The sequence below is a fragment of the Mycetomoellerius zeteki genome, unplaced genomic scaffold (genome assembly GCF_001594055.1).
Source record: "Mycetomoellerius zeteki isolate Tzet28-1 unplaced genomic scaffold, Tzet1.0 scaffold106, whole genome shotgun sequence".
In the NCBI taxonomy this organism is placed as follows: Eukaryota; Metazoa; Arthropoda; class Insecta; order Hymenoptera; family Formicidae; genus Mycetomoellerius; species Mycetomoellerius zeteki.
In genome coordinates, this window is record NW_017255975.1 from 1,703,793 (window position 1) to 1,729,963 (window position 26,171).

The window sequence follows — 26,171 nt, forward strand, 5'->3', positions numbered from 1 at the left end:
TTTAGAAAATTCTCTCTCTCTCTCTCTCTCTCTCTCATTAAGTTAATGGAATTAATTCTTTATGTACATTAAATTTATTATATATTTTAATCCACAGACTTACATAGAGTTTGTGTTTTAATTATAATTACAATATAAGAGGACAAGAACTGTTACTAAATTGTGTCGCAATTGGACCAAATGACGTAATCATCTTTAGGTTGTCATATTTTTATTAAAGCAGATTATAAGTTAAATGGAAGGATTTGTTCTTTTCGATATTTAATTTCACATGCATGAAACATATACTTTTTGATCAGTCAGACATTGCTCCGATCAGAAGGTAATGATATATCGTTACAAATTTGATATACTCAGCTAGTTTTTGTAAGCAAAAAATGGAATAAGATAATACTGTACACTGTAAAAAATAATTCCCAAAGTACAGTCGAGTGTTTCTCATTGAATTATAACTAATCTAAGAACTATTTGATATCTTTTGCAATACTTAATTCCACGATGTTATGTGCATTGTGTCGCGAATCTCGATATGGCCAAATATGAAATCATCTTATGTGTATCCATACAAAATTTCGATTTAGATATATACAGTTTTGTTTGAAAAGTCTTTGACAATTTAACGTGGTATATGAGCGTTACTTTTAATGTAATAAATTTATAATTTAATACAATGTTGTTTTAATTTATTTTCCTAATTTAATTTTAATCCGTATGTATGTGTATGTGTATTGTATATATTTTAGATGTATATACATATACATAGATGTATATACATCTTCAAAAGTTTGGGAACATTTGCGATTTTTTCGCATTTTGTAAACAGTTAAATATCTCGGTGAAAAATAAATTATAGAGAAGTTTTCGATTACGTGTTCTAAAGTGCAAAGATAGGGCTTGAAATTCAAAATTTTTGTACATTTTATTTCTAAATTACATACAATTGAATATTGATATTTTTTGCAATATTTTTGTCTTGCTTTAAAGCACTGCAATTTGATGAAACATTATCAGACAAAATTTAATATAAAAGTACTTTAAATTAGGCATTTAAGCTTCAATAATTTTTTTTAATCGAGTTATTCAAAATTGAAGCAAAACCGACCTTCTTTTGCTTCGATGTTGAATAACTCGATGAAAAAAAATCGTACAGAGCTCAATGAAAAAGCAAATTAAGGGTAAAAACTCACTCTTTCGAATACTGTAAACCGCGTTTATGTGCAATTTTTAATTCACGCTGTGGGATTTCGCAATTTCGTAAAAAACTTTGAGATTTAATGCATCTTCATTTATGTTTGTATAATTTCACAAAATATCAGTAAGACCATTTTTTAAAGTATCTGGAAAGAACAGATTTCAAGCTGTAAAATGCTTTTTTAAACATCTCGATACGATGATTTTTGACGAATTGCCTGTTTTTACAGAGTCGAACAGTAGATGATCCTTTAATTTTGTTGAAATAGTGTATTTATGGGATTTTTTTAAACCAGGAATGTATCATCACCATTAACATTACATTACACATGTACTTTGTGAAATATATATATATATAACAACGTATACAGTGCAATATAGATAACGTATAAACAATTTGCATAGAGTACAAAATTGTAAAGAACGAAGTGCTTATATTTCCCTGTAAAAAATTTTTCATAAATATATATAAATATGTATAAACATACATAAACATGTATAAATATTCATAAACATATATAATTATATATGAAATTCATCCGTACATATTTCATTATACATCCTTCTTTCTTTTGTAAAATTACTTTTTAGTGTAATGAAAATAATAATAATGAGAAAACATCAAAAATAATATATTTAGATAATATATATTTAGATTTAGAACAGCATTTCTTATTTTTTAAACTTCATTAATATATTAATACATTATTTAACACATAGTTCTGGTTTTTTTTTTCTTTATTCGGATATTATTTAAACAAAAAATTTATTAATTATTCGAAGTACTCTTTTTTTAACAAGAATAATGTTTTAATAGGTCAATTAATATATTACTGATAATGGCGGAACATTTCGGTAAGAAAAATATATTATATATTATTTCAAATGGATTTAATTTTCGCGCCTCGAAGTACTAACGATAAAGTTTATTATATATTTATAATAAGTTATAAAGAGTATGTGCATGTTTCCACGCATACATATATATAGGAATAAAGATGAGAAAGAAGCAAACAAAATTAAGTTATTTTCTATCAATATCGCTATCATGAGAAAATATTTCTCTAATTTTTATAATTCCGTAAAATCCAACAAGCACTATAGCTAAATGTATAGTTAGCATGTATATTTACTTAATGTATTGTATTTGTTTATGCCCTTTCCTGATTTTATTTCTCAGTCTTTCACCATCGAGAAAACTCTTTTAATACTTATTACTTATAACTCTATTAACTATTTATTAGAACAGACATAAATTCTTCGACGATAAGGTAAGTTAACGATGATTTAACGATAATAAGATAAAGCGATTCCAGTTTTAGTGATATTTTTCTGCAATGCATCAATTGCTCAAGTATATATTTTAAACATTTATTGTTGGTATTTCCAAGTACAAAAGTTAAATTCATTCGAAACAATGTAATTTTTCTTATGTATATTATATCTTTTCATAATCACCAATAAACAAAATAAATATATGAGTAGATATATTAAATTATTAAATAATTATATTTATGTATTAATAACACTGTTCAACAAGAAAAAACAGAATGAAACTGTACAGTCACTTATCGTAGTCTTTTGGACATGAATACCGAATCCAGCTTTTAAATTGTTCCATCACGTCACAATTTTGTGAAATTAACGTTTAAAGATCCAAAACTATTTTTACATTTGTCATATTATAACAATACATGCTGTACTCCGATTTTATAATTCTTAACGATAATTCGATTATATCGTTATGTTGCGCAATCTTTTATCATGTATAATAAAGTTATACATTTATAGTTGCAACGCAGCGTCGCAGCGTATCGCAAGTTTTGCAGTCTAATCAATGTCAAGCTAGCTCGATTCTAATTGGACCGCAACTCTTGTGAATCTTACGTTACGAAACTTGCAAAATGGGACAGAACTTTTTGACTCTCTCTCTCTCAGTTTAGCCTGCTCTACCTGCTCACGAGCATTGTCGGCAGAATTATCAAACGCCCTGTGTAGGAAATTATTTATTAAATTGTTAATGATTTCACAGCTTTTCCGTATAAGTAAACCATGTATTTATAACTACGAACATTTTATTAATCGTAATCGACACTAAAAAAAATTCTTTCAAGAGCTGAAAGTCATAACAACATACTTAACTTTGATTGAAATAAAACATCTCCAGTACATCATATATCGCAATTAAAATATTATATATAACAGCAGTTTTTTTTTTACAAATTGAATTGGAAATTTGTTAAAATTGTTACGTAATGGAATAATTTGAACCACGAACACATTCGTATCCAACATGTAAAAAATTATTAAAAATGACTAGTCTTGTTTCGGTGTTCGAAAAAAAGTCACTTTTTGTCAAACAGTGTAATCATCATATAATTTTGAAAATAGTGTGAATTAATGTATTTTAGAACGTAGATGCTGAATTTGTACGTGCTTGTTGGACTGTCATTATACGACATTAAAGAAAAGGGACAAAATTTGAGAAATTTGAATAAGCTAGAGATTAAGTTGCCTGGAACTGTATTGTGAAATTGAAGAGTGATTATTTATCAAATACAATTTATTAACACGCGTTAACCTGATTTGATAAAACAATGTTTGAAGAAGATGTATTCGAAGGTATACGCAAGTACGAGAGGAATACATGTCCATTACGCTCGTTAGTAGACGTACTAAACAAAAAATCTACTGGTCGACCTACTTGTATCCTCGAGATCGGACTACTAAGTTTATTCCCCGACACTAGCGGGCTTGTCCCTACAAAAATGTTCAGTCCAAGAAGAATTATCGAGCACATGATAGAAATGCATGGACAAACCGTGAAAATAATTTTAAAAAATCCTTCAGACGTTCACAAATTTGTTTATAAATATAATTCTGACAATGAAGAAAAGGAATATGTCTTTTCCAATAATATGATGTTTTATGAGGATATTATCATTATATGCTATTTGTATTGTACTATAGTAATGAGTGAATCATATAAAGATAGGGAGTTTTCATTAGTGACTATTTTAGCCAGCATAATGAGGAAAAAGTATAATATATATGACGATATTTATCAACCAGAAACCGTGAGTTATAAGGATTTAGAAGGACTTATCAGTTGGTTTAGAATAGCATATTCTTTCCCAAGCATTACATTCTCAATTTTATATCATAACTTTGTCGAAATTTCTTTACCTTCTTGTTTGATATTTCCTAATCATGATCTTCCTAAAGTCTTTCATTCACCATTGCTCGCTCTCATTATTCCTATGTTAGATTCTACTCCACTTTCCCTGCTTATGGCTTTTGCTATTTGCTTGGATAACAAGAAAAGCGATAGAAGTGGAGGAAAAACTCCGATATGTATACTCTGGAATTATATCTATGAGTTATACATTTCCCAAGTCTTTCCTATAAGTTTGAAGTTACGACTATGCGAGATGTGGGGCATCGTAAATAAAATAGACAATGAATATAAATTTGCTCCTTACTTTAAAGAAATATCAAGCTATAAACTTTGTAAGATTTTTTCATGTTATAAGCTTTATAAGACTTTTCCATCAGATTTTATGAAATAAATTTAGAATAGATGCAAAAATGACCTTTTTTCACTGAAGCTACAAATATTTCTCCTTAAAATATAAATAATGAATGTTACAAAATTGGCAATTATGTTATATAATTAATTAACAATGTATTTGTATTTGTTTAAAAAGTGATAATTTGTTTATTAAAACAATAGTACAATTTTGCTCCGTAAAACCGTGTACTGTTATTTAATAAATATTATACAAATGGTATATATATATAAACAATATACATAAACAAATGGTATAATATATGTAAAATCAGGGCAAACGTTACTTTTTAGTTTCTTTGTCGTTACTTTTTATAATAAATAATTTGATGACGATGTCGCAATTTTTTATGATGGTAACGCTAAGGTGTGTTGTAAAGATTAGAAAAGTCACTTTGAAAGTAACTTGTTACGTGTTACACTGAAAATGTTATAAGTATAACGAGTAACGTTACGCGTAACGTTACTCGTTACTAAAAAGTAACGCGTTACAAATTAAGAGTTATTTTTTTCAGTAACTAATTTTTTTAATCCATTACGAGTAACGATTGACTTTTCTAACTCTGATGTTAGTGATGGCATTACCATCATAAAACATTCACAATGTCATTACCAAATCATTATTATAACAAGGTAACGATCAATAAAGTAACGGCGTTACAAGCCAACCCTGTATATAATGAAATTATAATACATTGGCATTATTATATAATTAGTTATATATTATAACAGATAATTCTTAATGCGCTAATGTTTAAAATATATTGCATAATTTCTAATTTTAAATCTGATTTATAAGAGGAAAGATCCTTTTATTTGAAGACAATTTGTACACTCAATGTAATATCATTTCTATAGATTTCACAAATATAATATTAATTCTTACGCAATATTAATTTTTTTTTAACTTTATGCAACAAAAACCCTTGAGGCACCATAGTTTTATTTTCTACGGATTGGTAATATTTACAAGTAGTAATCCGTTAGTTTGCGCCGATCAAAGAGTACATAAAAATATTTTGTATTTTGTGTTTCAAATATTAAGATTGACAATCAAGCTTATTATCTAAACAACAAAATATAAAAAATGTTTCTATCTTTCCATTCTGAATACTTTTATGTGCTCCGCTGAAATATAAAATACAATTGTATTACAAATATTATGACAAATTGATTGCCATTGTCAATGGCACCCTTGGGACTGCTATCAGTGATTATCCACTCTGATTCAGGTTTATTTAGATTATACTTCCTTCCACATCTCTTCCTTTTCCTCTCTCTTTCTTCTTTTCCTCTCTTTCTCTTTAATTTTCCTTTCTTTTCAATCCCTTCTTTTCTATACACAATTTAACATCGTTGATAGTGTTAGACCGAAAACCAATAACTGAAAATAAAATATATAACACAAAGTATCGATTTTTAATGAAATAGTAAGAATAAAGGTTTTGTAATGAAAATATTTAATGAAACTTATCTGAGTAACCTCGAAGACGTTATTAACCTCTTGATACACATAACTGTCAAAACACGAAACCTCCGCGATGACAGCCGTTCGCGAACAGTTCACGAATTATCATGTAATTACACTACTTTTACACTCGATCGACCATGATCGGCGCAAACTAACGGATTACTACTTGTAAATATTACCAATCCGTAGAAAATAAAACTATGGTGCCTCAAGGGTTTTTGTTGCTGCCAACATTACCCCCTCTTTTTTTTATGAAAATTGTGTAACCATTAGGCCTGTTCTTTTTGGTTGAACTCTTTTGCATCAGTTTATCTTTCTTCTTCTTCTTTCTTCTTAGAGAAAAAAGGAAGAAAGAGCCAAAAAGAACAGACCTGTTGATCTCTGATGGAACATTAATCAAAAATATCGAAATCGAAAAGGTGGCAACTCATGGCAGAATGGCGGCAAATATTCAAAAGATGGAAACGAGTCCACGTTCTCGATGTCGCATCTTTTCAATGGCGACAATGAGAATCAGATGATACGAGTAAACAAATCTGACGATGCGTTTCATGCGTTTTATGCACTTTCTTGCGAAAAACACAAGCTGGACAGGCTGTATTTGGTCGTAGTGAATTGGCAGTCGTGATCCAACAAACAGGCAGTTAAGATTGTTCCTTTCGATCACGATGAGCGTGAAGCAATATATTCACCCGAGAAACAAGTACAAACGACCGCCAGATTACAAGCAACTCGCCGTCCTGTACCCGGAGTTTCGTGAAATCGCTATCATGGTACTACAATGTGTATACTTTACAATTTATACATTATATTTATAATGCAGATGAAATTTAATATAATCTATAATATATTACATGGATATCTTATGTTTATTGTAAATATTTAATAATATAATGTAAGTATAATACAATATTTAGCTTTAGAAAGCTTTAGATTTAAAAAAAGATAAAGGAAAAAATTAATGAAGTATAAATGAACATATAAATTCAAGTATTACAGAAAAAAGTACCATTTTTTTTACATTCTCTTACATTATTTCTTTTTTTCAACTTCTGTGCAATTTTTATGACTGAAGAAAATATAAATGTAACACTCAGATATGATATAAAACCAATAGTGTGCATATATATGTGTATATATATATATATGCTTTTTATCCATATTGATTGATTTATTGATTGCTTAGGACTTCACAGGAAAGGTTAGGATTGACTTCAAAGAGAGAAGAAGCCTGCATGTACTTACAGAGACGCTTCTGAAACATGATTTCGACCTGCACGTGGATATTCCAGCAGATAATCTGAATCCGGCGATTTCACTACGCTTAAATTATATTCTATGGATAGAAGACTTGATGACTCATTCCAAATTGGAAATGGAGAAGGTTACGGGCATTGACATTGGTGATTAGAAGACTGCTTTTGAAAATGCTTTTAACAAAACATCCAAACGTTGCACTTGAAAAGTAGAAAAAAAATTGGAATTATTGTAATATTATACTTTTCAAAATTATGTTACAGTAACGAATGCTATCCATCTTACAATATATACCTGTATGTTTAATATAATATTTTAGACTGCTATACGAGGTCTGAACAATTTCGTTTTAAATAGGAACCGGAGCAGTCTGCATATATGCTCTATTACTGGCAAAAATCTACAAGTGTCACATGATTGGCACAGAAGTTGACAAAGGAAGTATAAAGCATGCCCAGAAATGCATAAAGAAAAACAAATTACAAGATTTAATTGAAAGTAGGTTCTATTAAACATTTTCTTTCATATTGAAACAAAAAAAAACTATGAAAAATGAATATTTTTAAAATTAAAATTTAGTTTTATTTTTTAATTAAAATTAAAACTTTATTTCACATAACGGGATTTTCTGATGTAGTAATTACAGTGAACTCCGATAGAATTTTTAAGGACATAGTGCAGGATAATAGAGTTTATGATTTCTCAATGTGCAATCCACCGTTTTTTGAGAGTGAGGATAATGACTTCGAAAAAGTCGAAAAAGTCTTACCACCGAGAAACGCGCCCACTGGAAATGACAGCGAGCTGAAAACCGAAGGTGGTGAAGTGTGCTTTGTGACCAAGATGATCGATGAGAGTGTTGAGATGGGAGATCAAGTAAAGATCTATAGCACAATGATTGGCAAAAAAACTGACTTGGCTAGCTTAAGACGATTGTTAAGATCGAAAAATATAAAGAATATGATATGGACGGAATTCTGCCAGGGCCACACAACACGGTACAAATCAATATATTAAGTTAATAAATATATTACATTAAAAAAACTTTGTATGTAAAACCCATTAATATAAGTTTAATTATTAACTCTAATTATCGAGTATGTTATATCATTAATCATTTATTATTTTGAAGCTTAAGGCTTTTTTTGTCAACAGATGGGGTTTGGCTTGGAGCTTCCTTCCGCAAAACATTATAAACTTGACTACAGCACCTGTCATTAGAAAACACGGGAAGTCTATAGTGGGATCGTTAAAGAATTATAAAACCTCGATAACATTTCCTGTGAATGATAAATTTTCCTGTATAGACGATATAATTAGTTTTTTAAAAGTAACAGCGAAAGAGTTGAACGTAATGTATCATTTTCTTTACTTCTGATATTAAATTTATTGATTATTTGCAATTAAGAGTTAATTAAAAAATATTTGTTACGTTTCATTTTATTATCAACAGATCAAGTTACAAGACATACCCATTTCTGAGAATAACTTCGATAGTTGGGCATGTCAAGTAACTGCTAGAAAAAGATCGTGGGAACATATGCGCAGAAAGCGGCGTTTAGCGCAACAATCCGCGTTAAAAAGAGTAAAAGGTGAAAATAACAAATGTATTGAGGCGAATACATGCGCCGAAGAAACTTCAATTGAAACTGGAAATAGTGCAAAAAATTCAGATGAAGAAAGTTCTGATAAAGAATTACGTGACAAAAACGGTCCCTTGCTTGTTTGTAAATTTTGGGTAGAAGCAGAAAGCCGCAACAATTCTCAGGATATAATTACGCAACCTGATGAAATACTCAGGATATGGATGGTGTTTGAGAATGGATATGGCGGTTTGGATGCGTTACATTCGTTGCGACAGTATCTGATAAACAAATTGGAAGTGAAGGAAAAGATTCTAGATAATCCATCGAAGACTAAGAGAAAGAAAAAAAGGGTTAGTAAAGAATGCTAATGGAAGAGTGCGTTACTTCAGTTGTATTCGGGCAACAGAAAGAATTTAGCGAACAATAAACAGGATGCAGAAAATTACGAAGAAAATTCTTAATTAGATCGCCGTGTTACATATAAAACAATTTATTCCATGCAATATGTTAAAGAAAATCTACAATAAGATAGTATATGTAATCAAATTTTTGTAACGTTTTTTTTTTATTTCATGATATATGTGAAGTTTTTTGTGTGTAACTATATCCCCCCTTATAATTTTTTTTTGCTATTCCCCTTTATAGTACAATTTGGCTAATTATTATAAGTGCAATATGGTAATTTTTTTTCATTATGATTATTATTGCAATGTGAAAATGAGTCCGTCGAGAGTCGGCGGCAGATTGATTGACTGATTAATTGAACGTTCGTTTGCCATCACTGCAGAAAAATTGCTCTTTTCAGGCCTGAAATCTCGCATAGAATCTATGAGGATTGCGAAATAATTAGCACTATTTTCTTCAATAAACAAAATCAAAAGTTTCGCTACTATCGGGCAATCAATATCGCGGTATATCGCTCTTCGATCGAACCGCGGCGAGAGATTCCGGATCGCCGCGGATAGATCCGTAGAGCGGGTGAAACGAATTATAATTAATATTAACAGCAGGGTAACAATCGATTCCTTATGATCCTAAAACTATAATCGCGGAACTTGAAATCAACTACTATTCGCAATGACTCAGTTAACAATTGGTCATTGGTGTCCTTAATTACATGATCAAATAACAATGTCATTCACTGCATCGTACTCTCATTACCACCATTTTCAATACCGAATTAAAGATGTATAATATATTTTTATATCAAGCGCATTAAGAAAAACTTGAATTCAAGAGTATCTATAAAAATATGGAAGCACCTTTTCGCGGATTAATAAAAGATGAAAAGAGATGAGTTATATTTATATGAACTACAATATAAATTGTAATATTTTCACTTTTTTTTTCGGTGGCAATTGAGATTGTGGAAACATGTCTAAATGGCACAAAACCGTGATCACGGAAAAAGAAAAGACAAAATAAAATGTTATTAAAAGCGAATTCGCAAATAACAGTACGTAATGTATTATATTATAATACATAGGGTAACTCCGGCAAATACGCCGCGCTGGGATTTACGCCGCAGAAGTCAGAACAAATAGGAGTGGAGGTAATTTTCCCGTAACTACTCTGTTACATGCCTTTATGTTATATTAGTATTGTGTTATGATTTCAGCTTCTTACTGTTAATATTAATGAATTTATTGTGAGTTGAATCGATTTGTCACTGTAATAAGTAACGCCATCATAAGTTATAATCTACATAAAATAATTAATGTAGGACGTGTAAAAGACTTAGTGGTTATTTCGTGATACATACGTGTAGTGGAATAGTAAAGCATGTTTGTATTATTAAGCATGTTTGCATTATTTGTAAATTTTTCATGAGCCGTACATACCCCCTTTCCCCCTATGAGTAGCCATATATTCCATCCCTATGAGATACGTGGCAAAAATACAAGGTTTCAAAAAATTTATTTTTTAATATGAAAAATAAATATTTCGAATTTCTAATATTTTTTTCATTGTAGTAGACAGTACAAAGTTTTTACTGATATAGTTCGTTTACTATAAACATAGTAAATAATACTTAATAAATTAAGTTTTTGATAGGTGCGGCGTATATACCGGAGTTACCCTATATTAATGCACATTAAAGCCTGGGTATACCTTGTGTACAATTATAATTGACAAAATACAATAACGACATAATTTAGTATTTACCAAGCATTGTGGTAAAATATTAAATTATTCTTAAGGAGATCGTAAAGTCGTCTGTATTATCGACTAAGTTGTAATTTTTTTGTATAACAAATACTTTTTTCTCTTTCACAGATTCGAAAATCCTTTTCCAAGATTAAAGTATACACATTAATACGTGTTTGTGAGGTGGAATTTATGCCGAGAACGACAAAAATTTTTTCTTAAGATTTCAATTTCGAAATTTTTTGTCGTTCTCGGCATAAATTCCACCTCAGAAACACGTATTAATGTATATACTTTAATCCTGGAAAAGAATTTTCGAATCTGTGAAAGGAGAAAAAAAGTGTTATACAAAAATTAACTGAATTCATCTGTTTGTGTATGCTTTAAATGTAAAGTATGCGGCTTTTAATCAGCATTATATTCAAGAAAAAGTAGAAAAGAATGCGAATTCGCTCTACAAAATAATAGGGAAAATAAAGGTAATTAGTTTCGAGAGTCTAATATGAATTTGATCGAGTTTGAACGTTATTTAATCTGACGAATTAACGACCGGTACCGTCGACATATCGTATCACCGGTTTTTTGCATGGTAAATAACTTGAGCCTTTAAAAAATGCGTGGTCGCTCCTACGCAAATGAAAAAAAAATGTATTGCTTTTTGATTTCACGCGATGGCGAAAAGGGAACAATCTCTTTTACGTATCTTGACTTCTCGAAGATATAATCTTCGTTGAAGATTGCTCTCTTTAAGCGACATGGCACCAGCGTCTTTATATACATATAACAGATAAATGTGCGTCTCGCATGCAAATTCAATCTCGGCGGATATATTCATCCCTTTATCTTCACAAACACACCATGACAGCAATCTTGCATCTTGTCTTTTTTTTTTGTCTCGTGTCCTAATTGCGTTTAAACAGTATAACAAAAAACGGTGCAAGTACAAAGTATGTATACATCGTACGTGACGATCTTCGCGCGAAATCGTCATCTTCCACAACGGAGGACTAGGGCTTAGAAAAAAGAAAGGAAAGACTACTAATGTTTGTCGTCCGTGAACGAAAGACTCAGCTCTTTGCCGCCACGACCGACTCCAAGACGTCAGTTTTGCTAGTTTCCAAGTCTTTTGTTGCCTTCTGTTCGACCTTAACGACGTTCTCTGTTATTTTTTTTGTTTCTTTATCATTCTTCTTGGTATCCTTTTCGGCAATCGCCATGACAGCCTCGCTGCCATCCGGCGACTGTTCCTTTTGTCGTTTCTCGATCTCCGCCTTAAAGTTATCGATGTCCTGTTGACTGATTTGCACAAAGAGAATGCCGTTGATGACATTGAGCATATCCAACACCGAACCCATGCTGGGTGGCTGCACCTGAATCGGTGGCAGGCTTACGCCTGACTTGCCCGTGTAGATCTCGTTCATTTTTTTTTGCAACACGACCGCTTGCTGGGTCAGGTGCCGCAAGCAGTCGCTGCTTTCCTTCGTTTTCTCGTGTTCCTCGCCTAATTGCTGCTTATAAATTGCGTAAGTCTCCTTTTCGTTGTTCAGCGCTGCTCGGAAATCGCCCATACATGACTGCGTGCGTGCCACTAAATGATATGATACCGCGACCTTCAACGAATGAGGACCGTGATAACGTAAATTCAAGGCTAATGCGTGCTCTAGGAATCGCAACGATAGCTCATATTCGCCGACCGCGTGCAGAATCAGTGAAATATTGCTCTGCAAAAATCAAATACGATGTTGTATTTCAAACATTAATTTTTTGGGAAATTTATGTTGCCTTAAAAATGCATCACACAATAAAACTTAAATTAACGATGATAAATTGCTTTCTGAACATCTCAGAGTAGCTTATAATATGAGTCTTTCAACACTGAACACTATGCCATCTCTAACTAAACAAAAATTAAATTTTGGACAAAATGCATTTTGGAATTCTGCTCTTCATGTATGTAAATGTGTAATATAAAAATAATTTTTTAATTTTTACACGGGGAATTCCTAATAATTATCTAAGATTAAACTTACATCGAGCAAGGCCACTTCTGGATGGTCTTCACCGCAGACTAATAATGCTAGATAACGTGCTCTGTATAATAATCTTAATGATACAGATACTTGCCCGTTGGCAAAGGAATATAAGGCGAGATGTATCTACAAGTACAAAATAATATAATTATTAAATTCTAAAAGAGAGATATATTATTTATACTATTGTTTAATTTTCTATACAATTCAATAGTAAATTTCATATGCCATATAGTTGTGTATAACGTATAGAATTATTTCTTTACACTGTTATCATTATAACTGTCATTTATTTTAGTATGATCGGTATAACTTACGTATTCTGTAATGGTGTACGGATGATCGATACCATTGACTCTCTCCGACATGAGGACTGCCTTTTGCTGAGTAGCAAGTGCTTCCGCATGATCGCCCATTATGTAATTCAATCTCGCTAGCATTCTAAGACACTGTGCAATTTCAGGATGCATGGCACCATAAACGTTATTAAGGAGATTCAGCGCCTCGCTGATTAATTCGTATCCATCTTTTAAGTATCCTTGTTGAATTTTGTTTTGACCAGTGGTGTAAAAATTAAACGCGTCGCTAGCCTAAAAGTTGAGTTGAAACAATTCCTTTACTTTAATCCGCAGCTTCGATTAAAATAAAAATTCTTTAGAGATTTTTAAGAGAGAGAGAGAGAGAGATTTAAAAGTTTTTTATATTTCCGAATATTAATTTGAATAAAAAATATTCGTTCTTTTAAGATTTAACGCTTATATATAGTTTTTCTGCATTAATCATCTCGTTTATATTCATTTAAGATCAATGACTTACTCTAGGGTTGATATGTTTGACGACGGGGAAAATGTTCAATATATCTTCTTCGAAGAAAGTTGCTCGGTTCTTGTTTTCGAAGTTATATTCGCGCAATAGTATTTGAATGCCAGTCTTAATACAGAAACCACGTAGCAATGAAATTTTTTGTAGATGAAAGTGTTCTATCGTGGCTTCCAGAGATTCCGGGCTCGGCGTTTCCCAGTCGTAATAGGCTTTCAAATCACTCTTAATTTGCTGCCACAATGATTTAGGCGTCAATGATGCCCATTCTACTTCTAACTGTTGCGGCCCGTTGTTTCTCCCCTTACGTTTATTGCGGCGTTTGGCAGTTTTGCTTTGAAGCTGAAATACAAAATTTATGTCAATTTATCTCCTGAAATTTAATTATATAAAACATAATCTTAGTAATTATTGTTCTTTATTATTATTATTTGAAATTAACAAAATTTCGATCCTTTTTATTGTTATATCATTATAGTATAATAACTGTGCGTAAATTATAAAAGTGCGACGACGTACCTCTTCTAGATTTTGTTGTGGATGTATAATCTGTGCCGAAGACAGCAAACAATTCAGAAAGTGACTAACGGCCGCGGACAAATTCATCAAATCCGTACCCTGTAAAATGATACATTTACACAATTTTTTGATATATTTCTTAAACATATAATTTTATTTTTGTATAATTACCTGCATATAAGAGGTGAAAATATGTTTCGCCGATCGAAGTATCAGTTCGGATACAGCAATGCGGTTAAGATAATGCAACTGTGGCACTGCGGCTAACATAGCCGCCAATTTACCAAGATAGCGAACGTTAATGCCTCTACCGTGAAGAGCCTCCACTAATGTACTACCGTCCATCGCAGCCGCCGTATGATCCAAACACTCCCGAATCTGAAATAAACATTTACTTAAAAAAAAAAAGATACAATTGTGCAATTGTGAGTACAGTCAGAAATAGTCCACATTTTGGATCTAGTTGCAGAAATATTAAAAATGTGTGCTAAATTTTTACGATAAACTTACGAATGTCGGTAACTGCACTGTGAGCAAGAAATCTGCAGCATCCTTTACTAGTTGTTTCTGCTTCTTCAGATCGAAGCCATTAAGATCTGGATGTTTGACGCCGGGCGAAAACACATCCGGATTGAATCTTACATCGAACTCAGCGTCGCGCAAACTACCCACTGCCGCCGCCGCTTTTCGCACTATCTCCTTCGTGCTCTCCTCCACTATCTCAAAAATAAGACTTGTTATAAAACTAATTCTATTTTTATGATAATTTTTTCATGATTTATTTTCTTTAATTTTTTTCTTGATATTCATTATTTCTTTACTATTAGTAAAATCCTAAAGTTTTTTCACATGTACGAACCTATATAATCAATGCATCTAGAAGAAAATAAGAAATATAATACATACGTTCTTGTTTTTCGCCACCTGTAATCGAGTCAGTGATGCTCTCGACAATCTTCTTAGCTTCGTCAGCCTCTATTAGAGATTGAGCACAATCTTCCTTGTTACTGTCCACCGTTACAATAGCAGTTGAATCTTCCTTTTTGTCCTCCTTCTTATCTTCCTAAAATTATTAGTCTCTATCATCTACACTATTTTAAATTATTTGCATTTAAGATGTACAAGATAACGAAAATGAGAAATATAATATTAAAAAATATCTATTTATACCTTGGCAGTTGCCTCTTTTTCCTTTTGAGATCTTCTAGCAGATGTAAGCTGTTGAAGATGAACGGCCGCATGTTTGATAAACTGAACGTACCTGGCCTCGACAAATGAGTCTATGAGTTCCTGCCGTAGACAGGCCAATCTATGTTTGTGTTCTACCGGGAAACCCAAAGCTCGTGCTTCTTTGCTCAATTCCACACCTTCGACTAAGCAAGAAATATATTTCCCGAATAAATAAAAATTAACAAATTCATAAATAAAAAACAGCTTTTTTTTCGTGATTATGATAAAATTGATAGATCTCAACTCACGTTTCAGAAAATTTACATCGGGTGGGAAAGTCCTTAACAGATCGAGCACATAATGCCGTGAATCATTACCAATGATACCCTTGCATTCGACGCTGCTGCAAAGTTCGATTTCCTCACCTGCGTCGTTGATTACTTTATGGGGAAGGATTTTCAACTGCTGTCCAGCTTTGTTTAACTAAACGCGAGTATTTCAAATATTTGAGTAATAAGATTAAATAATAATACGGCAATTATTTTATTAATCCTGTGTTCATTTACCAATTCAAGATATTTAGGATGCGTAAGAACAGTCTTTCCGAAATCGATCGACCCATAGACTACCGATTGTTCTTGTTCACGTTCCAATATACCCGGTATAATGGATTGCGCGGTGATACGATAGCCTCTACAAAAAAATTCACAACAAAGATTAAATAAGAACACATCAATAAGAAAACCATAAGAAATCCGAGAAACGCACCTGTAATCGATGACGACGGTGCCGAGAGTATAGAGACCGGGCAAGTCGACAGCCGCGTATACTCTGACACCTTGTAGATCATTGCGAGGTGCAACAAATGCAGCGGCGTCGCCACCTAACTCTTTATAATGATCACGGACGTCGAAACCGAGAGAGAAGAAGATATTGTTCCAAATGAACATTTGCATTTTAGCTTCCTCGCCAGGGTTGATCGCCATAACATTGCCATCAATAACTGCCACCGCTCCGCGAGTCGCAGCTGCCACGAAGTCGCTGTGGACCTAAACAATGTAAAAAGAATTAAAAGAATTATTTAAGAATTTATTATTAAAATTATTAAAAAATATAAAGTTTATTTTTAGTATTATTTTATTATTTCAGTTTAATTCAGTAATTATTATTATAGTCTTTTTAAATGAATAGAATTAAAAAAAAATTTATCACAAAAAATAAATAAAAGATAAATATAATTTCGTTGTAGTACTAGTTTGGAGATATTATATATCATATTATATTCAAAAAGGCTCACACGAGAAGGATCAACCATATACCTTGAAGATCGCACGCTCTCGTAGCAATCTTTCAGGAAGATTTTTACGCGATAGTTCTCTCGTAGTTTGTAATTCCTCGTTCCAATCGCGTGTTTGTCCCGGGATGTGTTCTTCGTATCCCAATTTAGAGGAAAAAGCTAAGAAGAGATTGTTTAAATTAAATTTCAATATGTGGATAGTGTCCACAAGTGTCACTAATCCATTAGCTAATCACTAACACATTTTCGAATGATACAAATTAAATGTGACATAGCTAAACGAAGTAAAATCTGGCTAATCATTTTCTTTTTATTAATATTTATGCGTTTTCTTTACTTCTTCTAGAATATGTCTTACTGTCTTCCGCGCGAATAGCATCAATAGTGTGCTCGATTTGCGGTGCACTCCAGGCATACAATTGATAAGGAGTGGCCACTCGTTCAAAAGGATGTCTCTGAGTCCTGCGTCGTTGCATAGAGGCAAATCCTCGTTTAAAGGATGGACTGAGTTGATTCAATAGTTCAATGAGACTATGACATAAATGGCTAGGCGTAGCTGGTTTAGGATTAAATACTTCTTTGGTCGATTGGTTGACAAAGAATCCTCTGGCGCACGCAGTCAGATAGTATTGCTTGTCCTCCAACGTAACCACATGTAAGTATATTAGATCGCCGTGAAGCTTTCTGTGGCCAGGTGGTGGATTCCATCCTGACGTCGTTAGGACCTTTGAAAAATGCAAAAGAAATTAAGAAATCTTTTATTTATCTCCTTTTCTCCGTAGAAATAGAATCTAATTCTGAATTTAAAAAAAAAAGAGGAATACTTAATCATCTTTGAACAATTTTTTTTCAAAACAATTAATTTTTATCATTTTGAGTTAACGATAAAGTTAACAATATAATTAATTCTTTCTTGTTATATTCTCTTCCAACTCGTATGATTATTAAAATTAAATTTTTCAAAAATTACTAACCTTGAGACATGGTGGGCATTTTTGCTCTTTCGCCTGCGGCTGGAGGGGCAACAGGGGTCTCTCCCTACAACCGGGTATGATGTAATCGGGTGGCGTGCAATCGACTGAATCCGCGCGAGTCTTCTTCTTCTCCAGGATATCACCATTCGTGACAACATTAAGAAATGATAGGCTACTGCACTCGACACCGTTATAAGCATCCGCGGGATCCACAGACTTCAGCAGGTCGCGTACATGTCGCACATGTATGCGCGCCTCCCGCATCGTGTACGGCTCCTCCACCACCTTGATAATGGAGCTATCCTTCAGACCCTCGATATTCTTCAGTTCAGCAAAGTTGTCTAACGTGTTGCCATCCAGTTGCAGTGAAAAGCACGTGCGATGACACGTGTCTTCGCGGTCCATGAGTAACTGGTGGATCTCCTGCAGAAAAAAGATGTCAGGAAAATTCAAGCAGAGATATTGGTTTATTTAGGCGTTGATTTTTTTAAATCCTGTCATAAATTTAACATAAACATGATACAATATAATGGACATATGAATATAATACAAAGCAATAAATAGAATATTAACAAAGGATAATTAATTGTTATTAAAAATAAAAATGTTAGAGTAAAATTAAGTTCAAGATGTTCGTAAAGACAGTTAATTAAAATAATATAATTAATAATTTGAATAATATATGCTTAGATAGCTATGGGCACAAAAATTTTATTCAGAAGGCGAATCATTACCTGTACCAACTCCATGCTGGATACTTGAATGTCAAAAGGTTCGGAACCGGGACTGACAATCTTGACAGTGAAGCCCACGTCTTGAATAAAAACAACTTCTTGTTCACTTGAGACATCCTTCTCCTTTCCTGCTTCTTTCTCATTTTTATCACTACTTTTATTGTCTTCATTCTTCTCCTTTTCGCCCTCTTTTGTCGCTTCGACCTCTCCCTTTTCTACAACGTTCTCCGTAGCCGTACTCGTACTTCCGCTGTCCTCTGTTTCCTTTTTCACCTCTACAAATAATTCACCATATATAAGGTACGATTCTGCGTATTATTTCATGAATTGTTATGTCATGTTACATAATTGATGTGTTTTATTAAAGTCCTATTAAATTTATTACATGTATTAATTTGTGAAATTTATAATATTAAGAATTATCAACAAATCACACAAAATATTGTTTAAATTTTCAAATTTGTCGATTTCTTTGAACTTATTTACATAATAATTTAAAAATTTGATATTGTATATATTATATATCAGGATCTCTATTAGTTACATTACATATTCGTATATATATATATATAAAAAAATTCACAGATTAGACAAAACTTAAATCTTAAGTGATAAGATAAATAAAAAGATAATTAGATCAAACAACAGAACAAGTTACAGAATCCAATGACTTTCTCTCGCCCTGACACTGAAAGGGACACGATGCATTTACAAGATATAAATACATCTCACAGTCCAAGTAGTTTCATGTTGTCAGGCGTACTTTCTGATGTGCTCTCAGACGCACTCTCTCACCACTCGCATTCACCGATGTGCTTATAAATAAGCGGCAAAGTAAATAGTACGCACCGTACTATTTATATTGGGGCACGTGTTTGCAATACGCATCAACTTCGAAACACCAGCAACGATCTATGTCAAGAGAATGCCTATTGGATTTTGTTGACAGCGATAATAATTGATAATAATCTTTCGTTGCAACTTTATACATGGTGTTTTTATCTTATATCCTCTTGCAGCCTTTTCTTTTTTTTTACTACTTGATTGTTATTATTAAAGCCAATGAGATTATCAGTTATATTAGTTTCTATAAAATTGAATTTATATAAACGCATTCTCTTCCATTAAAAGCATTATTATATATTCTTATTATTAACATGAAATTTTGTTTTCTGTGACGTTGATACGTTGATTCGCATGCTTGACATTCCGACTGTAACAGTTTCTAAATCAGTGTTTAACACCGCATAGTTTCGTACAGGTGATCGCAACTAACTTTCCGCTTCGCTGAGCCACGTTTTGTAAATATCGTCGATTTCAAGTCGTCAAGCAGTCGTCAATAATATGTAGAAGGCGAATCGTGTAACTGATAAGAGAACTACGTATCCATAATTCATGTGCTGAGAATCAGATAAAATATGAGTTCTTGAAGAAAAAATCGACAATACATCGAAGATACAAATTTTGTAATTTAAATAAATAATAATTTAAGTAATAATCATAATAATATATATAATAATATATAATATCTAAATAATAATAATAATTTTGTTCTTAGTAATTTTCTAAGCGTGTAATTTTTGGATCATGAAGTAAATTGAATTAAATAAGCGATTACATTTTCTATGTAGTAAACAAAAATATTCTTGATAATTAGATAACAAAATTTCAATCAAAAATATTTTGTAGAAAATTCTTTCTTTTCATGTTCTTTGGTGCTTATCGTCTACTTCACTTTCTTATCATCATGTTATCGTGTACAGTTCCATCGTTGTTATGTATAGAAGCGTTGTACTCCTGTTACAACGCGAACATGTTAACGCGATACAGATAAGGCGTTTTATCACAAAATAACGTGATGAATAGCGGGAAGAATCTATTTGGACAAGAATCACGACGATTGTAGTGGACATTAAATTATGTCTATTTAGAAGTAATGTATAATAATAATGTATAATAATCGTAAAGTCAAATTTGTATTCTAGATATTTACGAATGCTTATAGCATGCCATTTATAAAAATTTTTACTTTAAAGATGTAGCTTAATAAGAGAAAACAAAGTTAGTTTTAGACGAAAGTGATAAATTAAATTTCGAAATTGTCGCGCACGTTTTTACTTCGTTATAGTTCTCTATTATCAGCTACTCAAGCTTCGAAATAAAATGCATTTAAAATAGGTACTCAAGCGGCGTAAATAGGTGATAATATTCACGACTCACTCTTAATAACTGATAAATGGAATGTCTATCAGTGATATTATTAGACTGTTATTGCTAATAATTATCGTGCATAAACATTATTTATGCATTTGTCTCTGTGGAGCTCAGACTCACAAGTTAATAAATGCCATCGTCAGTTTCATTCATGAGAAAGACAGTATAACTTTAAAATATCATTCATAAAACGCCTACGGCCAGATGACCACCAATACTCGCAAATTGCCGCGCTTTCCTTCTCGCCATTAAATTGCCACTTAATTTGATTTACCTTTAAAATAAAAGATATAATACTCGAACAGATTTATATTATTAATAAAAAAGAGATACAAATTTAATATACATGTATATCCCTGTGAAGCTAGCCCCCCATTATTAAAAAAATAATTTTTTTTGAGAGTTCTGAATAAATTTCCAATAGTTCCAGAGTTCCTGATAGGTTTAAGAAATAGTTCTAGCCATTATATATATATAAAGCCATAAAAAAGCGATTAAAAAATAAATTGGGAAGTTAACTTCACGCAGCCTCCCCATTTTCGAAAAAAATCATTTTTTTTAGAGTTCTGAATAGATTTTGAATAGTTCCAGAGTTCCTGATAGGTTTAAAAAATAGTTCCGTTTGAGAAAGTAAAAGAAAACGTCATTGAAAAACCCGAAATTGACACCTAAAAAACATAACTTTGAAAGTATTATTTTTACACAATTTTCTCATTAAAATATTTTATAGAACTCTGCGGGGGCTACCCAGAACTCTCGACAGAACTATCAGAATTCTTCAAAAAATTTTTTGTTCTTCTAAATTAGAAAATGGACACCTATAATCGCTCGTAACTTTTTCAGTTCAAATTTTACGGATTTTTGTCATTAGGATTTTCGACAGAACTGTCAGAACTCTTAAAAAAATTTTTTGCTCATCTAAATTAAAAAATGAACACCTATAATCGTTCGTAACATTTTCAGTTCAAATTTTACGGATTTTTGTCATTAGTGTATATGCCCATTTGCCCTTTATGGGGATAACCATGCTGCGTAAGGTTAGCCCCCCATTTTTTAAATCGCGTTTTTATGACTTTATATAATGGCCAGAACTATTTCTTAAACCTATCAGGAACTCTGGAACTATTGGAAATCTATTCAGAACTCTCAAAAAAATTATTTTTTTTTAATGAGGGGCTAGCTTCACAGGGGTTACATGTATTGATATTAAAAACTTAATATAGATATATCCACCTATTATATAAGTTAAGTAAAAAAATATGATACTTATAAATAGATAATAAAAAATTCTTTAATTGCAGAAGTTTTTTAAATTGTGTTTGTTCCTGCGAAAGTCAATCCCAAAAAATATATAAAAAAGATCTATAAATCATTTCTAATTGTATAAAAGTTTGTCTATTCAAATAAAACCTGTGTCAAGAAAATGGACAGACAGACGTGAATATATAAACTTGAAGACAGATATATGGGGTAGATGACTATAGTATTTACTGCTAAATATAGAATCCAAGCGGGTTTACTGTACGGGAGTTATGCGAGTTCACACTGTGCCGAAGACACGTGAAGAGGATCGATTTAAACACGCAAGCTCAAAGGTGAAAGTACGAGCATCATAGCGTACCGCAATTGCGTTAGTTAGCCCGACTCGATTATCATCGAGGGATGTTTGACGTAGAAATCGGTACACAAAATAATAACCGGCGCTGATAACCCCTGCTATCGATACTCTGCGATTCCGCATGGGTATTGTTCCCTTGGTACACGTGCAGTAAGAGACGGATCATTAACACGAGATTCACATTCCTTCTAGCTTCTAATTAAACCTGCAAATACACGAGCAATTATACAGAGTTCTCGCGTCTGGTTAAGTTTCTCAAGTCATTTAGGTTTTCAGATGTAACTTACAAAATTTTTGAGTGCTATAAATTTTTTAATAAAATACTTATATAAACTAGAATTTAATAGACAGAAAAATTAATTATTACTTGGTGCTTGAAACAATTTCGATTAATCCGAAAAGAACTGTTACAATTTTACGAATTTCAAATTTTCAAGAACACACATGTCATTATTCATCTGTTCCATATCCGAGAAGAAAGTGTCCTGAAGGAAAAAGTTCGTTGACGAATAAGACATCTTTCAAAGATACCCTCCCATCGAATCAATATTAATCTTTGAAGGAGAAACACGTGTTTCTACTCGTGTACTTTTTCCATTTATATTATTTACACCAAGTATAGAGACAAATTCTAACGAAGGAATTAAGACAATTATTTTCTTTGTCTCTTTCTTTATCTTTATTTTATTTTGATTGTGTATAATAGAACAAAATATAGTCAATCTTATTATGATTGTATAATAGTCAGTAATCATCGTATTATTATTCGCTTAAAAAATGAATCTTTCAAATCATTTTAAATATTCTAGGTCTTGACATATCCATCCCAACAATGAATACATTGCATATGCTGACGTCACTCTGAGTATCGATATTGCATCATAATACACGCTTGTTTATCTCACTCTATATTATTATTTCAAAACATTAGACATATCACGAAGGAAAATTTATTATGCATATTGACATTAAATAAATATCCGATTTCAAATGTTCGGCAATCACAATTCAATCATATCGTGTATCAAATCATTACTTTCATCCTAAACACCAATATTACATCATGCAGTTTCCTTCGCTCTATAAAAATCAAGATTTGTTGTACAATAAATTATTTACACACAGTTCTAAAAATGCTTAGATTGGCATCAAATTATTAATATCCTTCTAAAATACTTATTAGTATCAAAATTATTAAACTGTTGTAGTCCTTCAAAGTTGCAGAATGGTGAAGTTGAATCCCCCCCCCCCATACGTTAATTTAAATGGTATTTTCACCACTTTAATCAATAAAACTCTTTCTACAATTGATTGAGAACTCTAGAACTCTTCGAGGGGCAACCGGAACTCTTCTTATTTTGTTCAAATTTTGAAAATTGGGAACTAGCTTCACAGAGGTATATAATTATAATTTGTTATAAATGTTGACAGTACATGAAGGTCTAATATTTGGCCGTAATTGATATTTTCAATCAATATTTTCGTGGAGCATAGCGGGAGATTATATCATACATCATTACTTTTAAATATTGATATTACATCATACCATTTTTTTGCCTTAAAAAACAAGATTTAGGCCGGTATTCATAGTCAGATCTTATTTTAAGACTGTCTTAAGATGCTAATACAATCCTCTGATTGATTCGTGACATCTCAAGACTGAACTTAAGACGGTCTTGAATATAAGAACCGACTATGAATACCGGCCTTATCGTAAATTGATATATGAAGGCTTCGTTCAGACGTAATCAATACTTCCGATCGATGTTTTTGTCGAGCACAGCTGGAGATGTATTACGTAAATATGATTACGGCATGGCATGTTTGCGGCACATTAGTCTCCATCGCGCGAACGGTGATCCATGGATCATCGTCGGCAACCCTTAATTGGAACAGGATCGAGAATCGCTCGTTAAAGGACTCGTCGCAGATTCACTGAGCTTCGTGAATAATCACTCCGAATTACTCCTCGCTTTAGAGAATCCCAGTAATTCACACCTCTATTCTAATTAGGCTTGTTTCTTTTAGTTAAACTTCTTGCACGGTTCATCTTTTCTCTTTTTCTCTCCAGCGTAGAGAGAAAAAGATCAGACCTATTGTCAAGGTTGCCGGTATGCTCGCATATTTGAAGCGTTCTTTGCAATATAGTTCGGAGTTTAGCAGGCAAACAACGGTTTCTCAATTGCGACTCGTATTATTTATCGTATGGAATGCAGAACCTGAGAAAATTTACAGTGTAATCTCGTGTCGTCCCACTCGCCGACGTTATGGTAAGCAGATCGAGTACCAAGAAGCACGATTCGATCTAAAATCTAATCTTTAATGTGCTCTTCGCTTCCTGTTTCTTATTTTTTATCTTTAGCCTTTTTTCCCCTTTGTGATCGTTTTATCAACCATCGCGTTTCTTATCTCTTCCGAAGTTCGTCAAGTATCTAGGATGATAGAAAACGAAGAAACGGGTTAAGAGGCAAAAAAAAAAGAGATAAAAGTGGTAAAAAGAAACAAGAATTAAAGAGCACATTGTAGATTAAACTTAAAAGATTACAATGAGTTCTTCACTTTTCTTTGAGGAACAGCTTCACGTAGTTTAATGATTGTTCAGAAGAATGTATTGTCTTTCTTCCAGAGTATCCATGTATAACACTAGTTTTTCAAGGAATATTCTAAAGACATCCAGAGGACATCCAGATATCTTGAAGACATCTATCCAAAGAATCATCCTAAAGACGTCTTTAAAACGTCCCTCAGAAAACTGTTGTGTGGATAAATTTGACCATAATTTTCACAAATATAAAGGACAGAATAGGATTATTTTTTTTAGAATTGCTCCTTTTCTTGCACAGTGCATCTTTTCTTTTTCGCTTCGACGTGAAAAGAAAAAGAGAAAAGATAAGCTATGTAACAGGTTTGGCTAGGAAGAACATGCCGGAGTCCTAAAACACAATAGGTGTAATAAGCTTTAAGCCTTAAGGAATTCATCACAGTTGAATGATCGACTGATTGGTCGGAATTAATATCTCGTTATCAACTACAGATTGATAAAGAACAAAAGAAAGAAATGCGGAAATAATTGATTCAGAGAGGAGGTCAATTATGTATCTTAAATAAGGAGAATTACAAAGTGAGCGAATTCACGAAAATATTTATAATTTTATTAGTTAATACTTGCCGAATTTGTTTATTTATGTAATTTCTGCCTCGATTTAACGTACACATTTAACCTTCAGAAAGAAAACGTTTTTGTAGACCGGAAGGTCGGTAAAGCCGAAATCAGACTACGCATTGAAGATTGAGATTGAAATTTGACTAATGAAAACAAAGGAATTTTAGCTCCTATTGTTTTGATCGGTCAAATTTCAATCTTTCAATATTGAATCTGAATCTTCAATACGTAGTCTGATTCCGGCCTAAAGGAAATTCATCCGTTGGCGCCGCGGCGCGTCTTCTGCTAGACCTACCCCCTCCCCCCGGCGTCCTTCCTCGTGCTACTTGCGGCTCACATGACCCCGTGCGCAGAGACTCGCGCAATTCGTGGGGTTACGTAACGTGCGAGGCATTGCTCTATCCCGTTTCTA

At 32.4% G+C, this 26,171-nt stretch overlaps 2 protein-coding genes across 2 annotated transcripts; one reads left to right on the top strand and one right to left on the bottom strand.

The window, feature by feature from the left end:
* Positions 1-6,704: 6,704 nt before the first annotated feature.
* LOC108722721 (methyltransferase-like protein 16 homolog) lies at positions 6,705-10,598 on the top strand. The gene is made up of 6 exons (XM_018447970.1): positions 6,705-7,003; positions 7,417-7,633; positions 7,845-7,985; positions 8,125-8,485; positions 8,643-8,838; positions 8,941-10,598. The coding sequence occupies exons 1-6, from the start codon at positions 6,899-6,901 to the stop codon at positions 9,439-9,441; spliced, it is 1,521 nt and encodes a 506-aa protein (XP_018303472.1). The 5' UTR covers positions 6,705-6,898; the 3' UTR covers positions 9,442-10,598.
* Positions 10,599-12,113: 1,515 nt separating this feature from the next.
* On the bottom strand, positions 12,114-19,039 carry clu (clustered mitochondria protein homolog). The gene is made up of 16 exons (XM_018450888.1): positions 18,765-19,039; positions 18,031-18,453; positions 17,415-17,781; positions 17,079-17,215; positions 16,528-16,808; positions 16,326-16,452; positions 16,068-16,242; positions 15,760-15,962; positions 15,496-15,652; positions 15,100-15,305; positions 14,761-14,967; positions 14,590-14,688; positions 14,068-14,412; positions 13,569-13,841; positions 13,252-13,377; positions 12,114-12,942 (listed from the first exon to the last, which is right to left on the bottom strand). The coding sequence occupies exons 1-16, from the start codon at positions 18,777-18,779 to the stop codon at positions 12,289-12,291; spliced, it is 3,795 nt and encodes a 1,264-aa protein (XP_018306390.1). The 5' UTR covers positions 18,780-19,039; the 3' UTR covers positions 12,114-12,288.
* Positions 19,040-26,171: the final 7,132 nt, after the last annotated feature.

Coding starts and splice junctions, on each gene's coding strand:
- clu (XM_018450888.1), bottom strand. Junction 14,968..15,099: donor CAGTGCAGTTACCGACATTC/GTAAGTTTATCG, acceptor TGTTTATTTCAG/ATTCGGGAGTGTTTGGATCA. Junction 13,842..14,067: donor TCAAACATATCAACCCTAGA/GTAAGTCATTGA, acceptor CTCAACTTTTAG/GCTAGCGACGCGTTTAATTT.
- LOC108722721 (XM_018447970.1), top strand. CDS start 6,899: ATGAGCGTGAAGCAATATATTCACCCGAGAAACAAGTACAAACGACCG. Junction 7,004..7,416: donor TTCGTGAAATCGCTATCATG/GTACTACAATGT, acceptor TTGATTGCTTAG/GACTTCACAGGAAAGGTTAG. Junction 7,986..8,124: donor ATTACAAGATTTAATTGAAA/GTAGGTTCTATT, acceptor TTTCTGATGTAG/TAATTACAGTGAACTCCGAT.